Source organism: Hyperoodon ampullatus (assembly GCF_949752795.1).
Source record: "Hyperoodon ampullatus genome assembly, chromosome: 2".
NCBI classification, from domain to species: Eukaryota; Metazoa; Chordata; class Mammalia; order Artiodactyla; family Ziphiidae; genus Hyperoodon; species Hyperoodon ampullatus.
In genome coordinates, this window is record NC_136915.1 from 114,373,518 (window position 1) to 114,398,634 (window position 25,117).

At 40.6% G+C, this 25,117-nt stretch overlaps 1 protein-coding gene across 2 annotated transcripts in view; it reads right to left on the minus strand.

Moving 5' to 3' along the window:
• Positions 1 to 504: 504 nt before the first annotated feature.
• Positions 505 to 25,117, minus strand: part of ASH1L (ASH1 like histone lysine methyltransferase) — a gene marked incomplete at both ends in the record, with an annotated part of 186,232 nt that continues 161,619 nt past the window's right edge. For both annotated transcript variants that reach the window (XM_079698474.1, XM_079698473.1), the window contains 16 exons: positions 505 to 596; positions 1,226 to 1,527; positions 2,503 to 2,543; positions 3,757 to 3,923; positions 4,971 to 5,143; positions 5,271 to 5,409; positions 5,890 to 5,980; positions 7,604 to 7,690; positions 8,668 to 8,916; positions 9,965 to 10,097; positions 10,180 to 10,234; positions 12,194 to 12,346; positions 16,070 to 16,227; positions 18,453 to 18,547; positions 18,710 to 18,874; positions 19,303 to 19,411. In XM_079698474.1, coding sequence (XP_079554600.1) covers positions 505 to 596; positions 1,226 to 1,527; positions 2,503 to 2,543; positions 3,757 to 3,923; positions 4,971 to 5,143; positions 5,271 to 5,409; positions 5,890 to 5,980; positions 7,604 to 7,690; positions 8,668 to 8,916; positions 9,965 to 10,097; positions 10,180 to 10,234; positions 12,194 to 12,346; positions 16,070 to 16,227; positions 18,453 to 18,547; positions 18,710 to 18,874; positions 19,303 to 19,411 — 2,209 coding nt within the window. The remainder of the gene's footprint in view (positions 597 to 1,225; positions 1,528 to 2,502; positions 2,544 to 3,756; positions 3,924 to 4,970; positions 5,144 to 5,270; positions 5,410 to 5,889; positions 5,981 to 7,603; positions 7,691 to 8,667; positions 8,917 to 9,964; positions 10,098 to 10,179; positions 10,235 to 12,193; positions 12,347 to 16,069; positions 16,228 to 18,452; positions 18,548 to 18,709; positions 18,875 to 19,302; positions 19,412 to 25,117) is intronic.

Below are 25,117 nucleotides of genomic sequence, written 5' to 3' on the forward strand. Positions count from 1 at the left end.
TTGGAACAAGGCCCAGCTACTGTTTCTGTTTTACGTCTCGGGTAGCTCTTGGAGCCTATAGAGAACAGACAGGGTAGGGGTGGGGATCCTGGCCCTATCCCTTTGGAGTTTGAGTTATACCTGGGTATAGGAAGCAGCTTCTTAGCAGTGCCTGCAGGATCAGAGGATGACACAGAAAAACCCAAGCTGTGGGGAGGGGCAAGTGCTGTAAAGTACCAAAAGATTCTGGTCATCCTCAATGTGCTCTGCCCTCCACCCTACATTATTAACCCTCAGGGTGAAGCAATGGAGAGGAAAACAAGTTAAACTGAACTGTTTAGACAGATCCCCTTCCTCTTCCTCTCCACTAGGCTCCAAGGTTTACTAAGTACCTAATGTCAATGACATGGCCCCATTCCCCTTGCTGGACGGACCCTTCCCACCCCTGTCTACACTCAGAGAACAGGAGGCAGGACTGTTAGCTCCACTGGATCCCAGATGCTTGAGGTTCTCATTCTTTGAGGTTCACTTCCGAAAGCTGTTTTCTGGGATAAACAAAGTACGCCTTCGAAGTTTCCTGCCTGATCCTTCCTCCAGCAAGTAGGTCACATCGATGGCTGAAAACAGAACCAAGGAGGCTCATCAAATACTACCCTCCCACTCCTTATTCCAGATTTGAGCTCTCAGGAGATCACAGGAATTCAATGGTTCCGTTTCTGACCTATAAGCAATTTAGGCCTTCCTCCAGCCCCAAATGAAATAAGCTGTTCTCCAGGGAGGAGATCCTCTCACCTCCCAGTTTCATTCCCAAGATATAACTAAACACGGGTCCATGAAAGAACTGTATCATTTTTTTGGCCACGCTGCGCGGCATGTGGGCTTTTAGTTCCCTGACCAGGGATCGAACCCAGGCACCCTGCAGTGGAAGCGCTGAGCCCTAACCACTAGACCGTCAGGGAATTCCCAAGAACTGTTTTGTTTTTTAATTTATTTATTTTGGCTGTGCCGGGTCTTAGTTGTGGCATCCATGTGGGATCTAGTTCCCCAACCAGGGACTGAACCAACGCCCCCTGTATTGGGAGCACGGAGGCTTACCCACTGGACCACCAGGGAAGTCCCAGAACTGTACCATTTTTAAAGAATATTTTCCATTCTAAGCAAGTAATTAGAAGTTGCTCTTTTTCATTCCCTCTCTGCTGATTTCCCATTTATCTTAAACCCTAGAGATGAGCCTGTTGCTCCTTACCATTTTTCCCAGGGATTTTTTCAAGGAGGTTGAGCAAGATCTGGTTGAGTCGTTCCCGTTGACTATGCCGTCGTTCTTCAGGGGTACAAGCTGCTTGAGGTTCTTGCCTACTTTCCTCTGTTTTTTTTTCACCCTCACTGACTTCAGCAGTGGCCCCCTCCCGTTCTGGCTCCTCCAGGCTGGGCATCTCATTGGCTGCTTGCTCCTGACTGGCCAGAACCTCTTCAATCAAGGGCAGAGCATCATCCTCCTGGCCCAGGTCTTTTAGGGGTGGCTTTGAGCGCTCAGACTTCCAGGATGATCTGCCAGAAAGATATGTGAATTTAGAGAGGAAGGCTAAGGAGTGCACTTGGGGATGGAAGGGGAATGAAGGGAAAAGATCTCGAGATGGCTTGAGATCCTGCAGTCTAGCTGTTAGAGCCTTGGCTCAAGAGGTAAGAAACTTGGCTATGGTCTTCACTTTATTATTTTTTGAAAAAAAAACCACTACCTTTCTCTGAAATTTAATTTCTGTTTACAAAATTCAATTTTTCTTCTTTCCTTCAGGAATCCACAAAATAGACCAGAGCTGGTAAAATGCATAGCTAGTTCTGATTGCTTCATGAGTACACAGAAGTATGGCACAACCTTGTGATACCAATAGTCCAACTAAAATGAGCATTTAAATAGAGTTTTTACTTTTCCTAAATTTCTTCTCACATCTGTTGTCTGGTATTTTCTTTTTCTAATATTGAAATATAGTTGATTTCCTTATGGTAAGCTATTGATGTAGGTAAAGTGATTGTTACGCTACCATTCAAAAGAAAAGGAAACTGAAGAAAAGCCTTCGGTGCTTTCTCTAAGAATACACCTCTTGTGTACAAAATAGCACACATAAAAACTATGAGCCCAAACTGCTCAGTTAAAACCGTGCACTTCTAGCTACTTCTGTTCCTTGACAGAAGTCCTAAGAGCTGATACACCTTGGGGTAACAGGGAAAGCTTGCAGAAACCTAAAAAGGACTTTTCCAAATCTGTCTGGAGTTCTGTTCCAAATCCTTCCCCTTCTCTATCTCTAATCTTACAAATCTCCCTCCCTGCCCCAACTAAGGCTCCATAACGAGACCACACCTACTGAAGTCTAGTTCTTCTATATTACTGTTGGCACTGTATTGGGCTACTTTGTCAGAGACTCCCCAATCCTAGGTGTGGGGCTGAGTGGGTAGGTGGTCGTTCTCTTGCTCCATTCAAGTTATTGGTTAATCCCTTAGGCTCCTTACATCCCCCATGGGACTCACCGCCCTCCGTTCCTCTTGTAGTTGTCTGGGACATAATGAGGCTGCAGAGAAGAAATGGAAGTGGTAAGTGTACTGCAGAAGCTGGCAAAGCTGATACAGATGATCTGGGGCAAACTCAGGATAAGGGAGGTTGGGAGGTGGGGAGGTGGGGAGGTGGGGAGGTAAGGAGATAAAGAAAGAAAATAACTGGGCTATTGGGCTAAAACCTTTATTAAGTTGGGTGACTGTGTTAAGGTCAGAAGTTTAGTCCTAATAATCTGTAGGCCACAGTGGTTTTTAGCATTTTGTAAGCCTAGAATGATAGTAGAAGGGATAGGCTCAAAATTCTTTTTGTCCCATCCCAGCTTTTAAGAAGTTAAGGTTGGGGTTTCAAAGCTGATCAGTGAGCTGCTGACTGAGTAAGCAAGATCAAAGAATTCTAGATGAGAGGCAGGGCTTGCTGGTAGGCAGAAGGAATATAAAATAAATATGATTTAGAGAAATCCAAAAATAATACTAGGAAAAATAGGAACATAAAGGTTTGCTTTCTGGTTAGACTATTTCTAAGCATTCCAGGATGACAGCTCTGAATTCCGACAAGCCCACTGAAAAAAGACTCATGGATGAGGAATTTAGTCCAGGGTTTCATTATAGCAAATACATGGATAACCAAAACCTTTATGAAATGATGACAAATGGCACAATATAACTGAAGGAATATGTTCACAACTTGAAAGAAAAAATAACACATAGGAAAAGGGCTGAAAATGAAAATGTTAACAGTGGTTATTTTCTGTGTAGTAAGATAATAAACAATTTTTTCTTCTTAATGCTTCTGTACTTTTCAAATTTTATATAATGATAATGTCTTATATTTTAAATCCAGTAAAAAAGAAAAAGCACTGAATTATTTTCACCAAAGGTTTCTCAATGTTACTGATATTCTTTTTGTTTCTCAGTATTATGGGTGTGAAAAACATAACAAAAAACTATGCTATGGGGCTCAAGGGCAAAGACTGTAAAGAGGTGAGAGAGAAAAAAGAGGAAAACCTAACTGAAGTATAACAACAATTCCCTGAGGCACAGCCCATGCCAGGAAATGCAGAATAAATGCATTTTTGCTGCTCAAACATACCAAATAGAGAGGGAGTTTTCCAGTTTGGGATGGCAACAGGATGAAGAAGCAGAGAGCCACTTGAAAATTCTCACTCTGTGAATTCCATGCATGAACTAGATTGTCCTGACACGTACAGTGAAGAGAGGAACGGGACTTACTGAAAAATCTCTTTTAGGAGTGAGCTTCTTGGGGAAGTGATCAAAGGCATAGGGTTTGGTGCAGACGGGATAGCGGTTCCGGTGGATCTTGTAAAACAGGTGTGCTGACTTGTCAAGCCGATAATCACAGATGTACACATCTTGCTCCTTCACTCCTTTGGGTCTCCCTATGAGTCCAAACACTGTTAAAGAACCCTCCCTACTTCCCCTTCCCTCACCCTGAGCTGCCCCTCACATACCACTGGGAGAGCAGTGAGACCCCTAAGAGGGAAACATGGTAGCTGTTTTGAGAGGGGGAACAACTAAGCATTTGGTGACTTCAGAAGAAAGGAGACATTAGTGTCAAAGAAAGGGGAAAGGGAATCTAAGAGTTGAAGGGCATTCTATAAGATGGAAAGAAACTAGAAATGTACACTGAGTGCTGCAGGAATTTTTGAGAGAACATTTCGAAGGAAAAACAGCACATTTTGGGGAAGTTATCAGAAAAGAATAACTGTATAAATGAGGGAAGCACATTTGGTAATGAACACTTTATAAAGTGTGGGACTGAGGAGTCATCATGGGGCTTCAAGCAGTTAGTTTTTGCATGGAATATATATTCTCCTGGACTATTTTGCTGTGATACTAAGAGAAAGAGCTAGGCAACTGAACTTACTTATGATGATATCTAACATACTGAGTTTTACTGTGAGCCATAAACTGTGATTAGTGCTTTTGTAGATTATTTCATTTAATCCTTACAAAACTCTCTAAAATAGATACTAATCCCTATTTTCAGTAGGCTGAGTAACTTTCCCAAGGGCACATGGGTAAAAAGTGGTAGAGCTGGAATTTGAAATTAGATTGTCTGATTCCACTGTTAACCACAAACCTTATGAAACTATTGTGGGTTTTTTTTGTTTGTTTGTTTAATGTAGAGTTGATGATGGCCGTAAGGATTTTGGAATGGGGGGGTGAAGTAACTTATCTTCCCACAAGTACTAATAGAGTGCTAATTACATACTATGAAAAAAAATAAATTAACAAAAAGAGAATTAACATTTATTAAGTAACAAGCACTAGGTAAAAGAAAGAATATTATATAGCTCTCTGAAGCTTCATAGCTAACCTTGGATAACCTTTTATCAGAGAGAGACTACATGAACAGAGTGGGCAGTTGTAGATCAATGAATAGCAGACAGGAGGTCATTTTTTAAGTAGTCCACATCACTTACCTTTACAATATGTATACAGATCCAATACACAGCAGGTCCCCACTACAGCCTCCAAGGGAATGATCTCATAAAGTGGCACCCGAAATAGTTCATTGTGATAGAACCGACGGGATGGAGAGTGGTGGGTTTCATGGGGACGAAAATAATGGTGACCAAAGGCAAACCGTTCCTCTCTAAAAAAAGAAAAAAAGAAAAAAAGAAAAGGGAGAGGTTTAGTTAAGTAGCATGATGCTAGTGAATATTCAGCTCTGTGCTGGTAGGGTACAGCTGAAAGAGTAGAGATAGGACCTCAACACATACTTTTCATTCTTCCAAAGCTTCTCAATGCGGAATATGTCAAGTTTATCTCGGTTAATGTGAGACAATAGTCGATAGGACTGACGGACTGGGTGGCCATCAGGGGTGCGCCGACTATCCCTCATCAGATATACACAGTCACCTAGGAAGGCACAGGAGAAGGTTAAGACACAGAGGCACAGAACAGAGGAGAAGGTTAAAATGATTCCTGTATAAATTCTGTTAGGTATCCCTTAGTCTGACCAAGGTCTACATAGAAAGAACTTAAAATCTAAAACAATAAAATCTGAAACAATAAATACATAACTACACCAGCAGTCTAATGGTGATGACAATCAATTCTAGACTATGAGAATGACATGAGGGAAGTCCTCCACCTCTTGGAATCCTATATGTCTTTCCCAGTATTAAAATTAGCTTTATAACACCCTGGTCTCTCTAATTTAGTTTTATTTGGTGGAGGTAAATGTATGTAAGCCTAAGGACTTGAGGATATAAAAAAGGTATATTCTATTGCTGCTAAAGGTCATATGGTGACAATCACTATTATGCAGACAGCAGATACCCCCTACTGTTCAGAATGGTCAGCTTTGGCAAGTAGAGTCAGCTTGTGTGTACATACCTTGGCGAAGCAGCAAGTCATCTCGGAGCAAACAGATGAAGTAGACACAGCCAGGTTGGGCATAGTGGGGCCGAGGGATCATGGGTACCTCCTGGTAAGAGCAGAAAGCCGATGGATAAGGGCTGGGACTATTGTATCCAGCCTCTCTATTCAATAGAAAAAGAACTAAAACCGAGAATTCCCAACCAATTAAGACCTACTGTTTAGTCGTTTCAATACAGCACAGATATTAAAAAAAGATGACAGCAACTAGAGTTGTTAAACTTGAAAAAGTGAACATAGAGGACAAACCTGACAGGCTAAGTATCCCAAACTGTACTCTATGAAGCACTAATTGTGTGGCTGCTTTGTGCCATCTAAAGGGCATCTGAAAATGTGTGAAGGGGGACTTAGTCACAATGACTGGAGGAGGCTACTAGCATTTAGTGCCCAAGGGCTAAGAAAGCAAACAATTCTGCAATGTATCCCTCACAACACTGAAGAACTGTCCACTCAAATTGACAACAGCACCATTGTTAAGAAATACTGCTTGGGCTTCCCTGGTGGCGCAGTGGTTGAGAATCTGCCTGCTAATGCAGGGGACACGGGTTCGAGCCCTGGTCTGGGAGGATCTCACGGAGGATCTGAGAGGATCCACCCTGGTCTGGGAGGATGCCGCGGAGCAATCAGGCCCGTGAGCCACAACTACTGAGCCTGCACGTCTGGAGCCTGTGCTCCGCAACAAGAGAGGCCGCGATAGTGAGAGGCCCACGCACCGCGATGAAGAGTGGCCCCCGCTTGCCACAACTAGAGAAAGCCCTCGCACAGAAACGAAGACCCAACACAGCAAAAAATAAATAAATAAGTTAATAAACTCCTACCCCCAACATCTTCTCAAAAAAAAAAAAAAAAAAAAAAAAAAAGAATCCGCTTGCCAATGCAGGGGACACGGGTTCAAGCCCTGGTTTGGGAAGATCCCACATGCCATGGAGCAACTAAGCCCGTGCGCCACAACTACTGAGCCTGCGCTGTAGAACCTGTGAGCCCAACTACTGAAGCCCGTGCGCCTAGAGCCCGTGCTCCGCAACAAGAGAAGCCACTGCAATAAGAAGCCCATGCAACGCAAGGAATAGAAGCCCCTGCTCGCCGCAACTAGAGAAAGCCCGCGCGCAGCAATGAAGACCCAACGCAGCCAAAAATAAATAAATAAAATAAGTAAATTAAAAAAAAAAAAAGAAATACTGCCTAAATACCTCCTTTTATAGAAGATCACACATATAAATATGGCAGAGCCAAGACAAAAACCCATTTAATAACTTGAGCAAGATACCCGACCTACCAGCTCTCCTAAAACATGGGCCTAAGACTAACCTTTGTTGACTCCAAGTCCAGTGCTCTTGTCACTTAAACACTGCTTAACATAGGTGATATTTAGAGTACACAAGTTCTAAACTTTATAAGTTACTTCTGTCATGGATAGTAGTGTTTATAAAAACCATGGTTTTATATAGTACCATTCCTTCTGTAGATTTCTAAGTATTCTCCCTTTGGTCTCAATAAAAAGGGAAAGGGAAGGGCAGAATTATTACCCTCAATGTAAAGTGTAAGAAACTGAGGCCTAGAGAGGTTGAACAACTTATCAAAGGAAATTCAGTGCATTAGGAGAAGGGCAGATAAAATACCATGTGCCACATCTCCTACTTTTAGATTAGAGTGTTATCAGAGGGCAACTTACTCTATCCACGGGCCTCGGGTCACACTGCTCACAAAGGTAGTGCTCCACATCTGAGTTCACTCCCATGCAGTCACAGTGCTGCCACACCTGTAGAAAAAAAAAGTGTGTGTGTATGTAGGGGGTCAGACTTACTGAGAGAAGTCCTGGGGGCTAAGAATAAAAAAATGTGCGGGAGTTCCCTGGCGGATCAGTGGTTAGGACTCGGCACTTTCATTGCCAGGGCCTGGGTTCAATCGCCGGTCAGGGAACTAAGATACCGCAAGCTGTGGCAAAAAAAAAAAAAAAAAGCGGTAGGACAGGGTAAAGTAAAATAGGAACTAAGGATGTTAAGGAGGTAAGTGAAAAATTAGAGATAATGGTAAAGTAGGGGGAAAAAAGAATGAGGACTAATCTGAACATAAGTATACAGATTGGTTCATAATACATAGATCTGGGCAAACAAAATAAGGAGATGGATAGAGAACAGGAGGATGAATGAATACAGTACCAAGCTATTACTTACAAAGTAATATATATCAACAATATGGACACTGTGAAAGGCTTTATAGTTGTTATGTTTTGACTTATCCTTATCTAATTATATCCTCCCAACAATCCTATGTGTTACTCATAACTCCACTTTCCATAAGGTAATGAGTGCAGATGAATCAAATGGGGATACTAGGGCTCGAATCCAGGCCTTGACCCCTTCATCAGGAGCTCCATATATTGCATTCCATCTGTATTAATGCTATATAGAGTGTAGTACCTCTAATGTTTTTCAGGTAAAGCACTATCCTAAATATTATCATTCTTCTTGATCCAGATCACATTAGAAGTGTGCAGTGGAAAGTGGGCAAAAAGAACGGGAGGTAGAAAAAAGAAGAGAAGGATAAAATGAAAGGGGGAGATATCAAAAAGGAGAAGGACAATATGGTGAACAGTAAGGGATAACAGAAACCAAGGCAAAGTTAAAGTTTATAAAAAGCCCATCAAGCCACGCCAAAAGAGGCAGGGGCTGCTGCTTTGAATATAGTCACCATGTTCATCAGGACTAGGCTTCTGCTTCACCTCCTGACCCTCACCATGCACTTGTCACACTGGATCATGAGGCCTTCGTCCTTGTAGAGGCCACAGATACAGCGGATAACATCATCGTCCTTCTCATGACCGTTCTCCTTCTCAGAGACTGAGGTCTCACTGCTGTCTGCCTCACTTGCTGTCTCTCCCACAATCTCATCAATCTGGGCTGATGCCTCGTGCCGGGCATTGTAATAGGCCTTTCGTAGGCGGCAAACATCTCTTCCAACCGGCGATTTACGTCCATAATACTTCTGAAGAAAGTAGATTAAAGAAATCATGTTTGTCTTCTCAATATGGCTTAAAAATATACCTGAAGAGGTAGCAGGATTTTCTTTACCCTCCCATTTGGTTAACATATTTTTAATACCAACAAATATAGGGGCCAGACAGTTGAAAACTACTTAAACTGAACTAAAATGAATTAAAATTAGAATCTGCATGGTAGTTTTTCCATTTGCTCTGTTGCTCTGTTATTCGACTCCTATCATAGACCTTATTATCCATTAGGATCAAAAAACACAGTGGCCATGGAACACGATTAAGTACTGCAAGCATAACGTGGAGAATCTCTCCATTTACCTTTGTCTTATAGATACTAGGGACAAAGCTACAAGTTTATATTTGAAAGCTAGGTTTCAGGAGAAAGCATGTTAAAATTCACAATTGCTATAATTTTTCTCGCACTTGTCTTTTTTTCTCTCATTTCTTGTCTTCAGTCTCAACTCCTCCTTCATCTAGTAGTCTCTTTTGTCCTTCAAACACCTCTCCAAGGTATTTCAAAATCACTGAATGATATCCTCTCTTCTACACAACATACCCATCCTCTCCTTTAAATCAGTTCAAGACCACCTTCTCTCCTATGAGCTTCACCTATTCTGCAACCTATTAGTGTAATACCCCTCAATTCCAACCTTAAGATATATTTATTTGCCTATCCATATTTCTGTGTATTTCACATATACTTATTGTCTCTAGTAAAGAGAATACAGATATGACTTAAATGTAGTAAAATGTCTGTATTACATAAACATAAAGTTTCAGCACTAAATTAGGTTTTTACAGAAATTGTTTTGGGAGTATGATTTAACCTTCCATTCTTGTCATATCACTGCCTTCATTTCTTATATTTCCAATATTTAGTAAACTATAACCCTTATCCTAAGGGTACTTGATAAAAATTGTTGTCTTTCTTAATCAGAAATATGAAGGTTGCTAGAAGAGTGTAAAAATCTTAAACTTCTAGAATAGATCTCTTCAGAACAAACTTCTTAATCTGTGTTTGAAGTCAGTGAAAAATACCTCAGCATTCCGAAACACCTTGAGCATGTCAGCATCAAAAGCCTCCACTGTCTTATAATAGCCAATGAGGATCTGCTTCTCTATGGTGGAAAGATCTAGGGGATCAGAGATCTTCTCATAATAATCAGCATTCCTGGAACATAAAGCCAGGGTGTCAATCTGGTACACTTAGGACTTTTCTAAAACTCAAATGATTCCCACATATGTAAACTTACTTTTTCTTTGGGGGTAGGTTCAAAAGTGGTGCTGCCAGTGACTGTCGGGAAGAATCTGCAAGAGAATGCAAGGTTTAGTAGAAGGTCTGACTGTAAGAAACAAGGGAGGCAAGTATTAACTCCTAACTGAAAAAGTAGAATCCCTAAAATTTAAAGTTAGGAAAAAAAAATCTCAGTTTTTTTTTGAGGCCAGTGAAAAATGCAAGGACTTTTCAGAAATGTGGGCAGTCAAAGGCAGAGATCAGAAGATGCTTTCAGGATTACCTGGAATATGAAAGATACAGTGTATATACTTGAAATATAAAACAGTGTTAGTTGGGTAATGAAAACTTTCTAAGAAGAATGAGAGATGGGAACTTACTGAAGTAGCTAGGGTGCTTAGGGCAAATTCCTACTCAACAAAATTTATTACATCAAAGATCACCTCATCCAAAAAATGTTTTCTAGTTCTCATTAATTGCCCATAGTTAATATTACTCTGTTGGTTTGGATTCAATTAAGTTCAAGATAATGAATAATTCAGTACTCTAAATATTTTCTGGAATCCATCTTCTTACAACAGTTGCTCTGTATTATGAAAATAGAATTCATGGTGTGGGGCTGCTTCTCATTTGCTATCTTACTTTCTAACAACTCACTACACACAGAGAAAAAGCCTATTGTTTCATGCCCGGAATGCAGTGACATATAGATACATCTACTGCAGTTTCACACTAGATCAGATGGGGCTGGTTGAGAATACAGAGTGTGATCTTTAGGGAATGTAAAGGGAGTAGGTGTCACAAAACTTTACATATTAGGACAGGCTGGTCTCCCCTTTGTTCTTTCCACCCTTAGGTTAACAAAATGGCAAAAAACCCACTAAAACATGATGATAAATAGTAGAGGAAGAAAACCAAATTCCTCAGAATTTAGGGAAAGGAAGGAAGCAAAAGTTGATGGCTGATTATAACAACAACAAAAAAGACTCACAGATATGGAGAACAAATTAGTGGTTACCAGTAGGGAGAGGGAACTGGGGAGGGGCAAGATAGGGGTGGCAGATTAAGAGGTACAAACTATTATGTATAAAATAAGCAACAAGGATATATTACTGTACAACACAAGGATATAGACAATATTCTGTAATAACTATAAAAATTGTGATAACAAAAAATTTATAACTTAAAAATTGTGAATCACTATACTGTACACCTGTAACATATAATATTGTAAATTAACTATACCTCAATTATAAAAAAATAAAATAGACAAAAAAGCTGATGGCAAAAGCTGCAATTCTTTGTTAAAATCTCTCATTTTAAATATCTATAAATTTCCTGGTCAGAAAAACTCACATACATTACCAAACTACCTACCTAAAATTAAAAATTCTCTCCTTCTCCACCCTCACCCCCAATACAAATCCAAGAGGTGTGTCTTAGGAGAGGAAAGGAGTGGGGTAAATATGTTTGCATGAAAATGTTTCGAAAGTAATTTTTTTGCAAGTTTATATCCTTTTCCTTAATGTAGAAGTTAGGGCCTGTGAACCTTCCAAAATATATGCAGAATTATGTACATAATATTTTTCTGGGGTAAGAGTCTACAACTTTATTCTCAAAGATATCTGTCAATCAAAAAAGGTTAAGAACCACTGATGTCATACATTCATAATACTTTTTTCTTAAATTGCTAATTCATTGCCTCATTCAGGAAAATTATATCCAAGACAAAGACCTACTTCTTTCTATCCTACAGCTAAAAAATGTGATGTCTAAATATAGTACTTAACTATGATAAAATTCCAATAAATACAGAAAATTAACCTAAAGATCCAGGGATTTAGAGACAACAATTCCTGAAGACAATAATCAGTCCTATAATTCTATACTCTGACAAAGGAAGAACTAAGTAAACCACCTAAATTCCTAGCCCTAAACTGTCATGTGTTCTTGGTCTTGGATATCTCAGGTGAGGTAAGTGATATAATTTTTTAAAAAGCTAAGGAGAAGGAATTTGGGGTAAATATGGTCACCTTTATAAGAGATTATGCCATCACAGATCTCTTTGAAGATCTGGGCTAGGCGGGCTGCCCGAGCTACTTCAATGTTTTCCTCTGCTGCTGCCAACCGTCTTGTTCGAACAGATCGAGCAGTCTGCAGTGCGGAGAACTGGGTCATGAAGACGTCTGGAAGGATAAAGTGAAAATTAGTTTCAGGAAAACAGGAGCTCTTTCTCTTCTGTGATGGATTCCTGCGATTTTCGTTATTTTCCCTGAAGTGACTAAATAGGTTAGTGGTTATGGAGTTGTTTCTCTCCTCCTTAAAGAAAAATCAGAAAACACTGGAGTTTACCAGAGAGACAAATCCTGCAATTTAAAGGGACTTACTAATGGCCAAATGCTATAGAGTAGTTGCAAGTCTGGGTTTCAAAATGAGTCTGTCTGCTTTTGAATTCTGGTCTCACTGCTTACTAGCTGTCTGATTTTGGGAAAGTTACTTAAATTTTGTGTCTCAGCTTCTCAACGGTAAAATGGGAAGAGTGGTAGTACAGGCATACCTCGGAGATATTGCAGGTTTGGTTCCAGAACACTGCAATAATGGGAATATTGCAAGAAAGGGAGTCACACGGAGGTCTTGGTTTCCCAGCACATGTGAAAGATATATTTACGCTATACTGTAGTCTATTAAGTGTGCAATAGCATTATGTCTAAAAAAACAATGTACATACCTTAATTAAAAAATACTTTATTGCCAAAAAGTGCTAACCGTCATCTGAGTCTTCAGCGAGTTGTAATCTTTTTGCTGATAGAGGGCCTCGCCTCGATGCTGATGGCTGCTGACTGATCAGGGTGGTGGTTGCTGAAGGCTGGTGGCTGAGGCAGTTTCTAAAGACAAGGCAGCAGTGCAGTTTGCTGCATCTTTGACTCTTCCTTTCATGAATGATTTCTCTGCAGCATGCAGTACTCTTTTTTTTTTTTCTCTCATGCAATGCTCTTTTTTTTTTTTTCTTTTCGGTACGCGGGCCTCTCACTGTTGTGGCCTCAACCGTTGAGGAGCACAGGCTCCGGACGCGCAGGCTCAGCAGCCATGGCTCACGGGCCCAGCCACTCGGCGGCATGTGGGATCTTCCCGGACCGGGGCACAAACCCATGTCCCCTGCATTGGCAGGCGGACTCTTAACCACTGCGCCACCAGGGAAGCCCCATGCAATGCTCTTTGATAGCATTTTACCCACAGAACTTCTTTCAAAATTGGAGTCAATCCTCTCAAACCCTGTCACTGCCTTAGCAACTAAGTTTATGTAATATTCTAAATCTTTTGTTGCCATTTCAACAAAATCTTCACAGCGTCTTCACCAGGAGTAGATTCCATCTCAAGAAGCCACTTGCTTTGCTCATCCATATGAAGCAGCTCCTCATCCGTGAAAATTTTACCACGAGAGTGCGGCAGTTCAGTCTCACCTTCAGGCTCCCCTTCTATTTCTAGTTCTCTTGCTATTTCCAACACATCTGCAGTTACTTCCTACACTGAAGTCTTGAACCCCTCAAAGTCACCCATGAGGGTTGGAAACGACTTCCAAACTCCTGTTAATGTTGATATTTTGACCTCCTCCTGTGAACCACAAATGTTCTTAATGGCATCTAGAATCTTTTCCAGAAGGTTTTCAATTTCCTTTGCCCAGATCCATCAGAGGCATCATTATCTGTGGCAGCTGTAGCCTTATGAAATGTATTTCTTAAATAATAAGACTTGAATGTGGAAATTACTCCTTGATCCATGGGCTGCAGAGTGGATGCTGTGCTAGCCGGCATGAAAACAACATTAATCTCGTTGTACATACATCTCCATCAGAGCTCTTGGGTGACCAGGTGCACTGTCAATGAGCAGTAATGTTTTGAAAGGAATCTTTTTTCCTGAGCAGTAGGTCTCAACAGTGGGCTTTGTCAACAGATGTGCTGTCGTCCAGGCTTTGTTGTTCCATTTGAAAGAGCAGAGGCAGAGTAGATTTAGCATAATTCGAAAGGACCCTAGGATTTTTGGAATGGTAAATGAGCATTGGCTTCAACTTAAAGTCACCGGCTGCATTAGCCTCTAACAAGAGAGTCAGCCTGTCCTTTGAACCTTTGAGCCAGGCACTGACTTCTCTCTAGCTATGAAGTCCTAGATGGCATCTTCCTCCAGTATAAGGCTGTTTCATCTACACTGAAAATCTGTTGTTTCGTGTAGCCACCTTCATTAATGATCTTAGCTAGGTCTTCTGGATAACTTGCTGTAGCTTGTACATCAGCACTCGCTGCTTCACCTTGTACTTCGACGTTAAACCTCATGAACCAACCTCTGCTAGCTTCAAGTTTTTTTTCTGCAACTGCTTCACATCTCTCAGCCTTCACAGAACTGAAGAGAGTTAGGGCCTTGCTCTGGATTAGACTTTGGCTTATGGGAATGTTGTGGCTGGTTTGACCTTCTATCCAGACCACTCAGACTTTCTCCATGTCAGCATTAGGGCTGTTCTACTTTCTTATCACTTGTGTGTTCACTGGAGTAGCACTTTTAATTTCCTTCAAGAACTTTTCCTTTTCATTCACAGCTTGGCTAACTGTTTGGCGCAAGAGGTCTAGCTTTCAGCCTGTCTCGGCTTAAGGCGTTGCCTTCCTCACTAAGCTTAATCATTTCTAGCTTTTGATTTAAAGTGAGAGACGTGCGACTCTTCCTTTCACTTGAACTCTTAGAGGCCACTGTAGGGTTATTAGTTGGCCTAATTTCAATATTGCTGTGTCTCAGGGGATAGGGAGGCCTGAGGAAAGGGAGAGAGACGGGGCGTTGGGTGGGGGGGTGGGAGACGGGGTGGGCAGGGAATGGCTGGCTGGTAGAGCAGTCAGAGCACATACAGCATTTATTAAGTTTACCGTCTTATATGGGCATGGTTTGAGGCTCCCCAAAACAATTACAAGAGTAACATCAGTGATCACTGATCACAGATCACCATAACAAATATAATAATGAAAAAGTTTGAAATATTGTGAGAATTACCAAAATGTGACACAGAGACAAGAAGTGAGAGAATGCCCTTGGAAAAATGGCATGGCAGATTGCTCCTAGCAGGGATGCCACAAAACTTTCTATTTGTAGAAAACACAGTATCTGCAAAGTGCAATAAAGTAAGCGCAATAAAATGAGGTATGCCTGTACTTCCCTCAAGAGGTAATCTGTGTAGATCAAATGTGATAACGCTTTAATGTGTTTTAGCTCAGTGCCTGACCTATAAAAATTACTCAGGAAATAATTACTGCTATTATCAGAAGATTTGAACTAATTGGAATATAAGATCAGAGAATTTATGCCAATCAAATCACTGAGAAGATATAAGATTCTGGGCAAATTTCTAAATGGATCTAGTTCTCACTCAGCATGTTGCCTCATACGCCATGCAGACTGCTTCTACTTTTTTTTTGCCGCACCTCTCGGCTTGCAGGATCTTAGTTCCCCAACCAGGGATTGAACCGGGGCCCCGGCAGTGCAAGTGCCGAGTCCTAACCACTGGACCACCAGGGAATTCCCCTCATGTTCTTCTTTTATCCTTTCCTTCTTTCCCTCAAAAAGTAGAAGCAGGGAATTCCCTGGTGGAACACAGAGGACCCACTACCTATCTCATGTCTAGTAACTTTCAGGGTGTAGATGATGTTTGGGAGGCTGGTGGGAGGGGGTTTCTTCCTGTTCCTTAGAGTAGAGACAAGGAAGTTGAAGAGCTGGGATGGATAGGTTATTGCTGACTGATCCTTGTATGTTTGGATCTTAACTTTTTTGGTCCAGACTAAACAGAATCTTTGAATAGACCGTTTGAAAATAAGAAAAATAATCACTTTTGAGGCAACCTTATGGAATTAACAAGAATGTTTCTCAGTCCTTACCAGACTTAATGTTCCCGTCATCTCGGCAGATGCCATTCCAACGGGTATATAATGATGCTGAATGAATATTATCACTGGTGTGCTTTACTTCCTCCTGTTTCTGCCGAATCTTCTCCCAGTTTCGGACCAAGAACACATGATGCTTTAATACGAAGTTTCTGTAAGGAAGGAGCTCCTTTATTTATCAATTCAATAAGCACTTATTAATGTCTACTTTATGTAAGCCACTGTTATGATGACATAAATGAATACTTATCAGTGAAATCAGCTATTATAAAGAGAATTACATATGGAGAAACATTATTCAGTTTTGAATCTTGATTTATTTCACATAACACAAAACATTTCTCTGTAATATTTACAAATATCTGACAAATACCACCTAAAAGCTGCAACAATTTTGGCAACTGAAGCGGGCTGACTTGAAGGCAGAGCTTTACGGAAGATTTTTACAAATTCTAAAGAAAGTTGCCAAGATGAAGTATAGGCTTAGGATCAGCTATAACCAGGAGAACTGGAGTGGCAGATAAAGGCATAGATATTTAAGATGGATATGCACTGGGCAAACCATGTTAGGTACAGTGCCACTACATGGATCTCTAAAGTTAAATGAGTTATATGTAACTTGATTAACCCTACACAGTTTTGATGATTCCATAATTTGATTTTCACCCTAGCGCACATATAAACAGATGTGACCTTGAATAAGTCTCAAACTATGTGCCTCAGTAAATGGAGATTAGACTAATTTTATAGTTCCTGACTTTGGCTGCACATTGAGATCACTTGGGGAGCTTTATAAACTACTGATACCTGGGTTCCACCTCTGAAAATTCTGATGTGAGTGTTTTGGAGTGTGGCCTGGGTATCAGGAGGTTTTTTTTTTTTTTTTTTTTTTTTTGGCGGTACACGGGCCTCTCACTGTTGTGGCCTCTCCCGTTGTGGAGCAAGGCTCCAGACGCACAGGCTCAGCGGCCATGGCTCACGGGCCCAGCCGCTCCACGGCATGTGGGATCTTCCTAGACCGGGGCAAACCCGTGTCCCCTGCATCGGCAGGCAGACTCTCAACCACTGCGCCACCAGGGAAGCCCCATCAGGAGTTTTAAAAAGCTCCCTAAGCCACTATGGAGCCGAAGTAGAGAACCACTGGACTTCTCTGTTTTACTGAAGTTTAAAATTTCTATGATTCAAAGTGAAACAGAATGAAAGGGGCTAAAATTTAGGAAAGTTATAAATAAGGATGAATTTTCTAAGATATTGGAGTGTGTAGTTAGGGAAGATGTAGGAAATGTCCCAAGACAATTTGAAAAATAGGACATACATATTTACTTCTCTCTGACACGGACAAATATTATCTCAATATAGGGAAAAGCAAAGATGACCATTAAAGATCCTTTTTTTTATTGCTCTGTTAATTTATCAACAAAACAGGGATTCTTAACCTTTTCTGTGGCATTCATTCCTTTGGCAGTTTGGTGAAGCCCACATAACCCTCCTCTGAACAATGTTAATTAAAAGTGTTTAAAATTTTAAGTAACTTTAGGGACTTCCCTGGTGGTGAAGTGGTTAAGAATCCGCCTGCCAATGCAGGGGACACGGGTTTGAGCCCTGGTCTGGGAAGATCCCACATGCTGTGGAGCAACTAAGCCTGTGTGCCACAACTACTGAGCCTGTGCTCTAGAGCCCGGGAGCCACAACTACTGAGCCTGTGTGCCACAACTACTGAAGCCCGTGCGCCTAGAGCCCATGCACTGCAACAAAGAGTAGCTCCCACTCGCTGCAACCAAAGAAAGCCTGCTTTCAGCAACAAAGACCCAATGCAGCCAAAAATAAATAAATAAATAAATATATAAATAAATATATAAATGAATGTTAAGTAACTTTTAGTACACAGGATTAAAAGGAAACTGAATGAACTGATATACAGTTTTCAGAATATTAAACAAAAACCCTGAAATTTTGATATAGAGATGAACCTTAATTTTTAACACATGACAAGATCTAGTGCTGGGTTTAACAACCATAGTAATTTTAAGATGGAAGTGAATGTAAATGATATTTTGAGATATCTGTAATACCTATAACATGATATGAAAGTGTAAATATTGGTGACAAACTCATGGAAACTGCAACTACTATACACACACACACATATACACATGTTTTTCTTTTGCTTACAGTCACATTTGAAGGAAATGCTAAATTGCAGTTAGAAATTAGGGAAAAAATACTTTTTCCCCCCACCCAAGTTCACCCCTGAATCCTTGTTTAAAGCCTTCCTGCACAAAAGAAATGTCTCAACTATACAGATGTTTAATAATTTTTAAATTGTCAAGCAAGTCACATAATTTAAAGAGTTTAGGTAAGCAAATCTCCTTTTTACCTCTCCCGATTGGACATTGGCTTCATTTGTAATTGGGGGGTCAATCTTGTTGGAGTGTTGATGTTTTCACTGGGTTCCTCAGAGAGGTGGCCTCTCTAAAAAACAGATGGACCAGATTGCAGGAAAAACAAGATAAATCATAAATCACCTCAAAGAATATTAAAACAACTCTAAAGATGCCACCCTTTGGTATTTCCCTTATTTCAATAATTGCCTCTAAGCAGCTATTTGGGGAAAACCATGAGATTATTATTCACCCTTTTCTTCAGCTTGTGCTTAGACTTCCTCTTCTCTTTTGACCGTCCAGACTTTTTATGTGTGGTCACTGGCTGGCTACTTTTGTTGCTGGTGAGTCCATTCATACGTTGACTCTTGCCTCCAATGATTCCTCGACATTTCTCAAAGCCGCACTTACACAGTTGCTTTGAAGGGAAAGAGAATAATGCTTTTAGCCTGCAGTCTCATTTAAAAGTTCAAATAGAATGCCTGAGCATCTGGACACCCAACAATAAGTTTGAGTCAAGAAATTTTCATATAGAGGAACATAACTGATTGAGAATAAAATAAATGGGTTTCTACTGTAGTAGAAAGGAAAGATTAAATTTTGGGAAAACTTCACCAGAAACATTAAGAACTGACTGGAGACAAAAGATGACTGAGCAGTCTCTTCTACACAGTTCTGAAAGAATAACTGTGACCTATGTATCCTAGATAAGTGGAGTAAAGAGTGAAAAACTGTCTTCTCCAATGTACTTCTTAGTGGCTACAATCAGTAATGTTCACTGAAGGCCCATGTTATACAGAGTACTGTGACAAAGGTCATACACTCTTTTGAATTTATCATTCTTACCTGTTTTTCAACATTGAAGGAATGAAAGTTGTAATCATAAGTGAGTTCAGTACCAGCTGGCATATCTTTAAGAGCATATAGTCCAATCCGGTATACTCCATTAACAGACCTATAGAGAAAGGAATGAGTTAAAGGCAGAGATTCATAATACCATGCCCAAAACCCAGAAAAGTTGGTATACTGATTACAAATTTGCCTTTGTTTCTGTATCCAATTACTCAAGTCTCCTGGCCAATCACTCCACCTTTAATCTCTCTTTTCTTCTATCTAGCCCATACAATACTGACAGACTAACCGTCCTAAATCAGTTTTCTGGAAAACATGTTTTATGTTGTCAAAGGTCTTAACTTCTCCTGCTTGGTATTCAAATTCCTTCTAACACATGGCTTTAGTCTACTTACTGAACAAATTAAAATTATTTTCTATGGGCTACCTATAAAAATCTTCTAGTTCCTACTAATCTCCATCTTTCTAACCTATACATGAGGGTCTCTTTTGTTCTACTTTACCTGTGTTATTAATGAGCATTCATGTACTGTTTGTTCTAGATGCTTTATATAATAACATATAATTACAGCTAACATTTATTGAGTGCTTGTTTTTTTAATATTCTTTTCCATTATAGTTTATTACAGGATATTGAATATAGTCTCCTGTGCTATACAGTAGGACCTTGTTGTTTATCTATTTTATATATAGTAGTTTGTATCTGCTAATCCCCAAATCCTAATTTATCCCTCCCCCACCCCCTTTCCCCTTTGGAAACCATAAGTTTTTCTATGTCTGTGAGTCTGTTTCTATTTTGTAAATAAGTTCATTTGTACATTTTAGATTCCACATATAAGTGATATCATATGGTATTTGTCTTTCTCTTTCTGACTTACTTCACTTAGTATGATAATCTCTAGGACCATCCATGTTGCTGTAAATGGCATTATTTCATTCTTTTTTATGTCTGAGTAGTGTATATATATACCCCACATATTCTTTATCCATTCATTTCTTGATGGACACTTAGGTGGCTTCCATGTCTTGGCTACTATAAATAATGCTGTTATGAACATTAAGGTGCATGCATCTTGGAATTAGTGTTTTTTCCAGATATATGCCCAGGAGTGGGATTGCCGGATCACATCTAGTTTTTTAAGGAACCTCCATACCGTTTTCCACAGTGGCTGCATCAATTTACATTCCTACCAACAGTGTAAGAGGGTCCCCCTTTCGCCACACCCTGTCCAGCATTTGTTATTGGTAGACTTAATGATGGCCATTCTGACTGGTGTGAGGTGATACCTTGTTGTAGTTTTGATTTGCATTTCTCTAATAATTAGCAATATTGAGCATCTTTTCATATGCCTATTGGCCATCTGTATGTCTTCTTTGGAGAAATGTCTATTTAGGTCTTCTGCCCATTATTTTTTTTTTTTTTTGCGTTACGCTGGCCTCTCACTGCTGTGGCCTCTCCTGCCGCGGAGCACAGGCTCCGGACGCACAGGCCCAGCGGCCATGGCTCATGGGCCCAGCCGCTCCGCGGCATGTGGGATCTTCCCGGACCGGGGCACGAACTCGTGTCCCCTGCATCGGCAGGCGGACTCCCAACCACTGCGCCACCAGGGAAGCCCCTGCCCATTTTTTGATTGGGTTGTTTTTTTGTTACTGAGTTGTATGAGCTGTGTGTATATTTTGGAAACAAAGCCCTTGTTGGCTGCATCGTTTGCAAGTATTTTCTCCCAATCTGTAGTTTATCTTTTCATTTTGTTTATGGTTTCCTTTGCTGTGCAAAAACTTATAAGTCTGATTAGGTCCCATTTGTTTATTTTTGCTTTTACTTCTATTGCCTTGAGAGACTGACTTAAGAAAACATTGCTACAATTTATGTCAGAGAATGTTTTGCCTACATTCTCTTTGAGGAGTTTTATGGCGTCATGTCTTATATTTGTCTTTCAGAGTGCTTGTTATATTAGTTATAAATTATTTAGTCCTCCTAACAACTATATTTAAAAAGGTAGTATTATAACCCCCATTTTCTAAATGAAGAAGCTGATGAACAGTGAATGTAAGAAATTTGCCCAAAGTCACACAGCTAACAACTGGGGGAATCAAGTTTCAAATTAAGGCAGGCTGGCTTCAAAGTCTTAACCACTGTGTCCCAATCATAACAGGTTATCTCCTTAATTCTCAGAACAACCTTATGAGATAGGTATTATAATCCCTATTTATACATGAGGTATTTGTATATTACAGAGTTTGTTCACAGTCATATAGCAATTAAGTTGCATTAAAAATCAGGGGATTAAGGACTTCCCTAGTGGCGCAGTGGTTGAGAATCTGCCTGCCAATTCGGGGACACGGGTTCAAGCCCTGGTCCAGGAAGACCTCACATGCTGCGGAGCAACTAAGCCCGTGTGCCACAACTACTGAGCCTCTGCTCTAGAGCCCGTGAGCCACAACTACTGAAGCCCACACACCTAGAGCCCGTGCTCCACCACAAGAGAAGCCACTGCAATGAGAAGCCTGCACACCTTAACGAAGAGTAGCCCCCACTCGCCGCAACTAGAGAAAGCCTGTGCGCAACGAAGACCCAACACAGCCAAAAAAAAAAAAAAAAGAAAAAGATATATATATACCCCTATGTTCACAGCAGCACTATTAACAATGGCCAAGACATGGAAACAACCTAAATGTCCACTGACAGATGAATGGATAAAGAAGATGTGGTACATATATGCAATGGAATACTACTCAGCCATAAAAAAGAATGAAATAATGCCATTTGCAGCAACGTGGATGCAACTAGAGATTATCATACTAAGTGAAGTAAGTCAGAAAGATAAAAACAAATACCATATATCACTTATATGTGGAATCTAAAATATGACACAAATGAACCTATCTAAGAAACAGAGTCAGGGACACAGAGAATAGACTGATGGTTGCCAAGGGGCAAGGGAGCTGATTGAAGAGGGTTGGACTGGGAGTTTGGGATTAGGAGATACAAACTGGTATATATAGAATGGATAAACAATGAGGTCCTACTGTACAGCACAGGGAACTATATTCAATACCCTGTCATAAACCATAACAAAAGAATATGAAAAATAATGTATATATATGTACAACTGAGTCACTTTGCTGTACAGCAGTGTATAGGTAATTCAACTATCCTTCAATAAAAAATCAATAAAAAATATTCTCCCATTTTTCCATCTAGAAAGGTGATTGTTTCAATGGTGATATTCAGGTCTAAGATTCATCTTAGATTAATTTGTGTGTGTGGACTGATGTAGGAGCGTACTGACTCAGCACCACTTATTTAAAAACCATCCTTTTCCTCATTTAAAAAAAAATTTATTTATTTGGCTGTGTCGGGTCTTAGTTGCAGCAGGTGGGATCTTCGTTGTGGCATGTGGGAACTTTCATTGCAGCACGCGGGCTTCTCTCTAGTTGTGGCACATGGGCTCCAGAGTGTGTGGGCTCAATAGTTGTGGCGCACTGGCTCAGTAATTGCAGCATGTGGGTTCTCTAGTTGTGGTGCACAGGCTCCTGAGTGCACGGGCTCAGCAGCTGTGGTACGTGGGCTTAGGTGCCCTTGCAGCATGCGGGATCTTAGTTCCCCGACCAGGGATCGAACCCATGTCCCCTGCATTGGAAGGCGGGTTCTTAACCACTGAACCACCAGGGAAGTCCCCATCCTTTCCTCGTTGATTCACAGTGAAACCTTAGTCATAAAATCAGGTGACAGTACATTTATGGGTCTTTGCCCGGACTCTGTGTTCTATTCCATTTGTCTATTAATCTAGCTCAAGCAAGTATGTACTGTTTTAATTAGTGTATCTTTACAGTAAGTCTTGAAATTGGTAGTTTAAGTCCTTAAATTTTTTCTTCAGGATTATCTTACCTTTTTTAGGTCTTTTGCAATTAGATATATGTTTCAGAATCAGCCAGTCAATTTCCATAAAAATTGGATTTTGATTGGATTTGAATTTATAGATCAAGTTGGTAAGATCTGACATCTCAAAAATATTGAGATTTCTAACCCATAAATATGGCATATTTCTCCATTAATTGTCCTTTTTCCCAATAATGTTTGGTGGTTTTCAGTATAGAGGTCTACAAACTTTCATTAAATCTATTCCTAGGTGACTAATGTTTCATGAAGTGAAACAGAAGTGGTGATAGTGGACATCCTTATAGAAAGTTGTTCATATTATTCTATTTTTCTTTAACTATGTTAAAACACATGTAACAAAGTTTATAATCTTAACCATTAAAAAATGTACAGTTTAGTGGTATTAAGAACATCCACATTGTACTTCCCCGGTGGGCCAGTGGTCAAGATTCTGCGCAGGGCTTCCCTGGTGGCGCAGTGGTTGAGAGTCCGCCTGCCGATGCAGGGGACGCGGGTTCGTGCCCCGGTCTGGGGGGATCCCACATGCCGCGGAGCGGCTTGGCCCGTGAGCCATGGCCGTTGAGCCTGCGTGTCCGGAGCCTGTGCTCCGCAACGGGAGAGGCCACAACAGTGAGAGGCCCACATACCGCAAAAAAAAAAAAAAAAAAAAAAAAAGATTCTGCGCGTCCATTGCAGGGGGTGTGTGTTTAATCCCTGGTCGGGAAACTAAGATCCCACATGCCATGTGTAGTATGGCCAAAAAAAAAAAAAAAAAAAAAAGGGAACATCCACATTGTTGTGTAGTTATCTCCACCATACAATCCCGTAACTCTTTTCATCTTGTAAAACTGAAACTCTATACCTATTAAACAATAAGTCCCAACCCCTCTTTCCTTCAGCCCCATACAACCACCATTCTACTGTCTCTATGATTTTGACTACTCGTAAGTATCTCATATAAGTGGAATCATACAGTAGTATATTTCATTTTGTGACTGGATTATTTCACTTAGCATAATGTCCTCAAGGTTCATCCATGTTGTAGCACACTGCAAAACTTCCTTTTAAAGGCTGAATAATAATTCCATTGTATGTAAAAACCACATTTTCCTTATTCCTTCATCTATTATGGACACCTGGGTTGCCTCCATATTTTAGCTACTATGAATAATGTTAATAAAATATGGGGGTGCAGAGACTACCCTGGTAGTCCAGTGGGTAAGACTCTGCACTCCCAATGCAGGGGGTGCAGGTTCAATCACTGGTCAGGGAACTAGATCCCACATGCATGCTGCAACTAAGATCCCACATGCTGCAACTAAATATGCCACAACGAAGATCCCACATGCTGCAACTAAGACCCGGTGTAGCCTAAATAAATAAATAAATAAATAAATAAATAAATATTTCTTTTTAAAAAAGGAGTTCCCTGGTGGTCCAGTGGTTGAGAATCTGCCTTCCAATGCAGGGGATGCAGGTTTGATCCCTGGTCAGCAGCCTAAATAAACAAACAAACAAACAAACAAACAAATAAATATATATATATATATATTTTTAAAAAAGGAATTCCCTGGTGGTCCAGTGGTTGAGAATCTGCTTTCCAATGCAGGGGACGCAGGTATGATCCCTGGTCAGGGAACTAAGATCCCCACATGTCACAGGGCAACTAAGCCCATGCACCACAACTGAAGAGCCTGCGTGCTGCAACTACAGAGCCACACACTCTGGAGCCCACGTGCCGCAACTAGAGAGACGCTTGTGCACCACAATGAAGAGCCTCCGTGCCGCAACAAAAGATCCCATGTGCTGCAACTAAGACCGACCCAGCCAAAAATAAATAAAAATTAAATTATGGGGATGCAAATATCTCTCTGAGAACCTGCATTCAATTCTTTTGGGTATATACTCAGAAGCTGAATTGCTGGA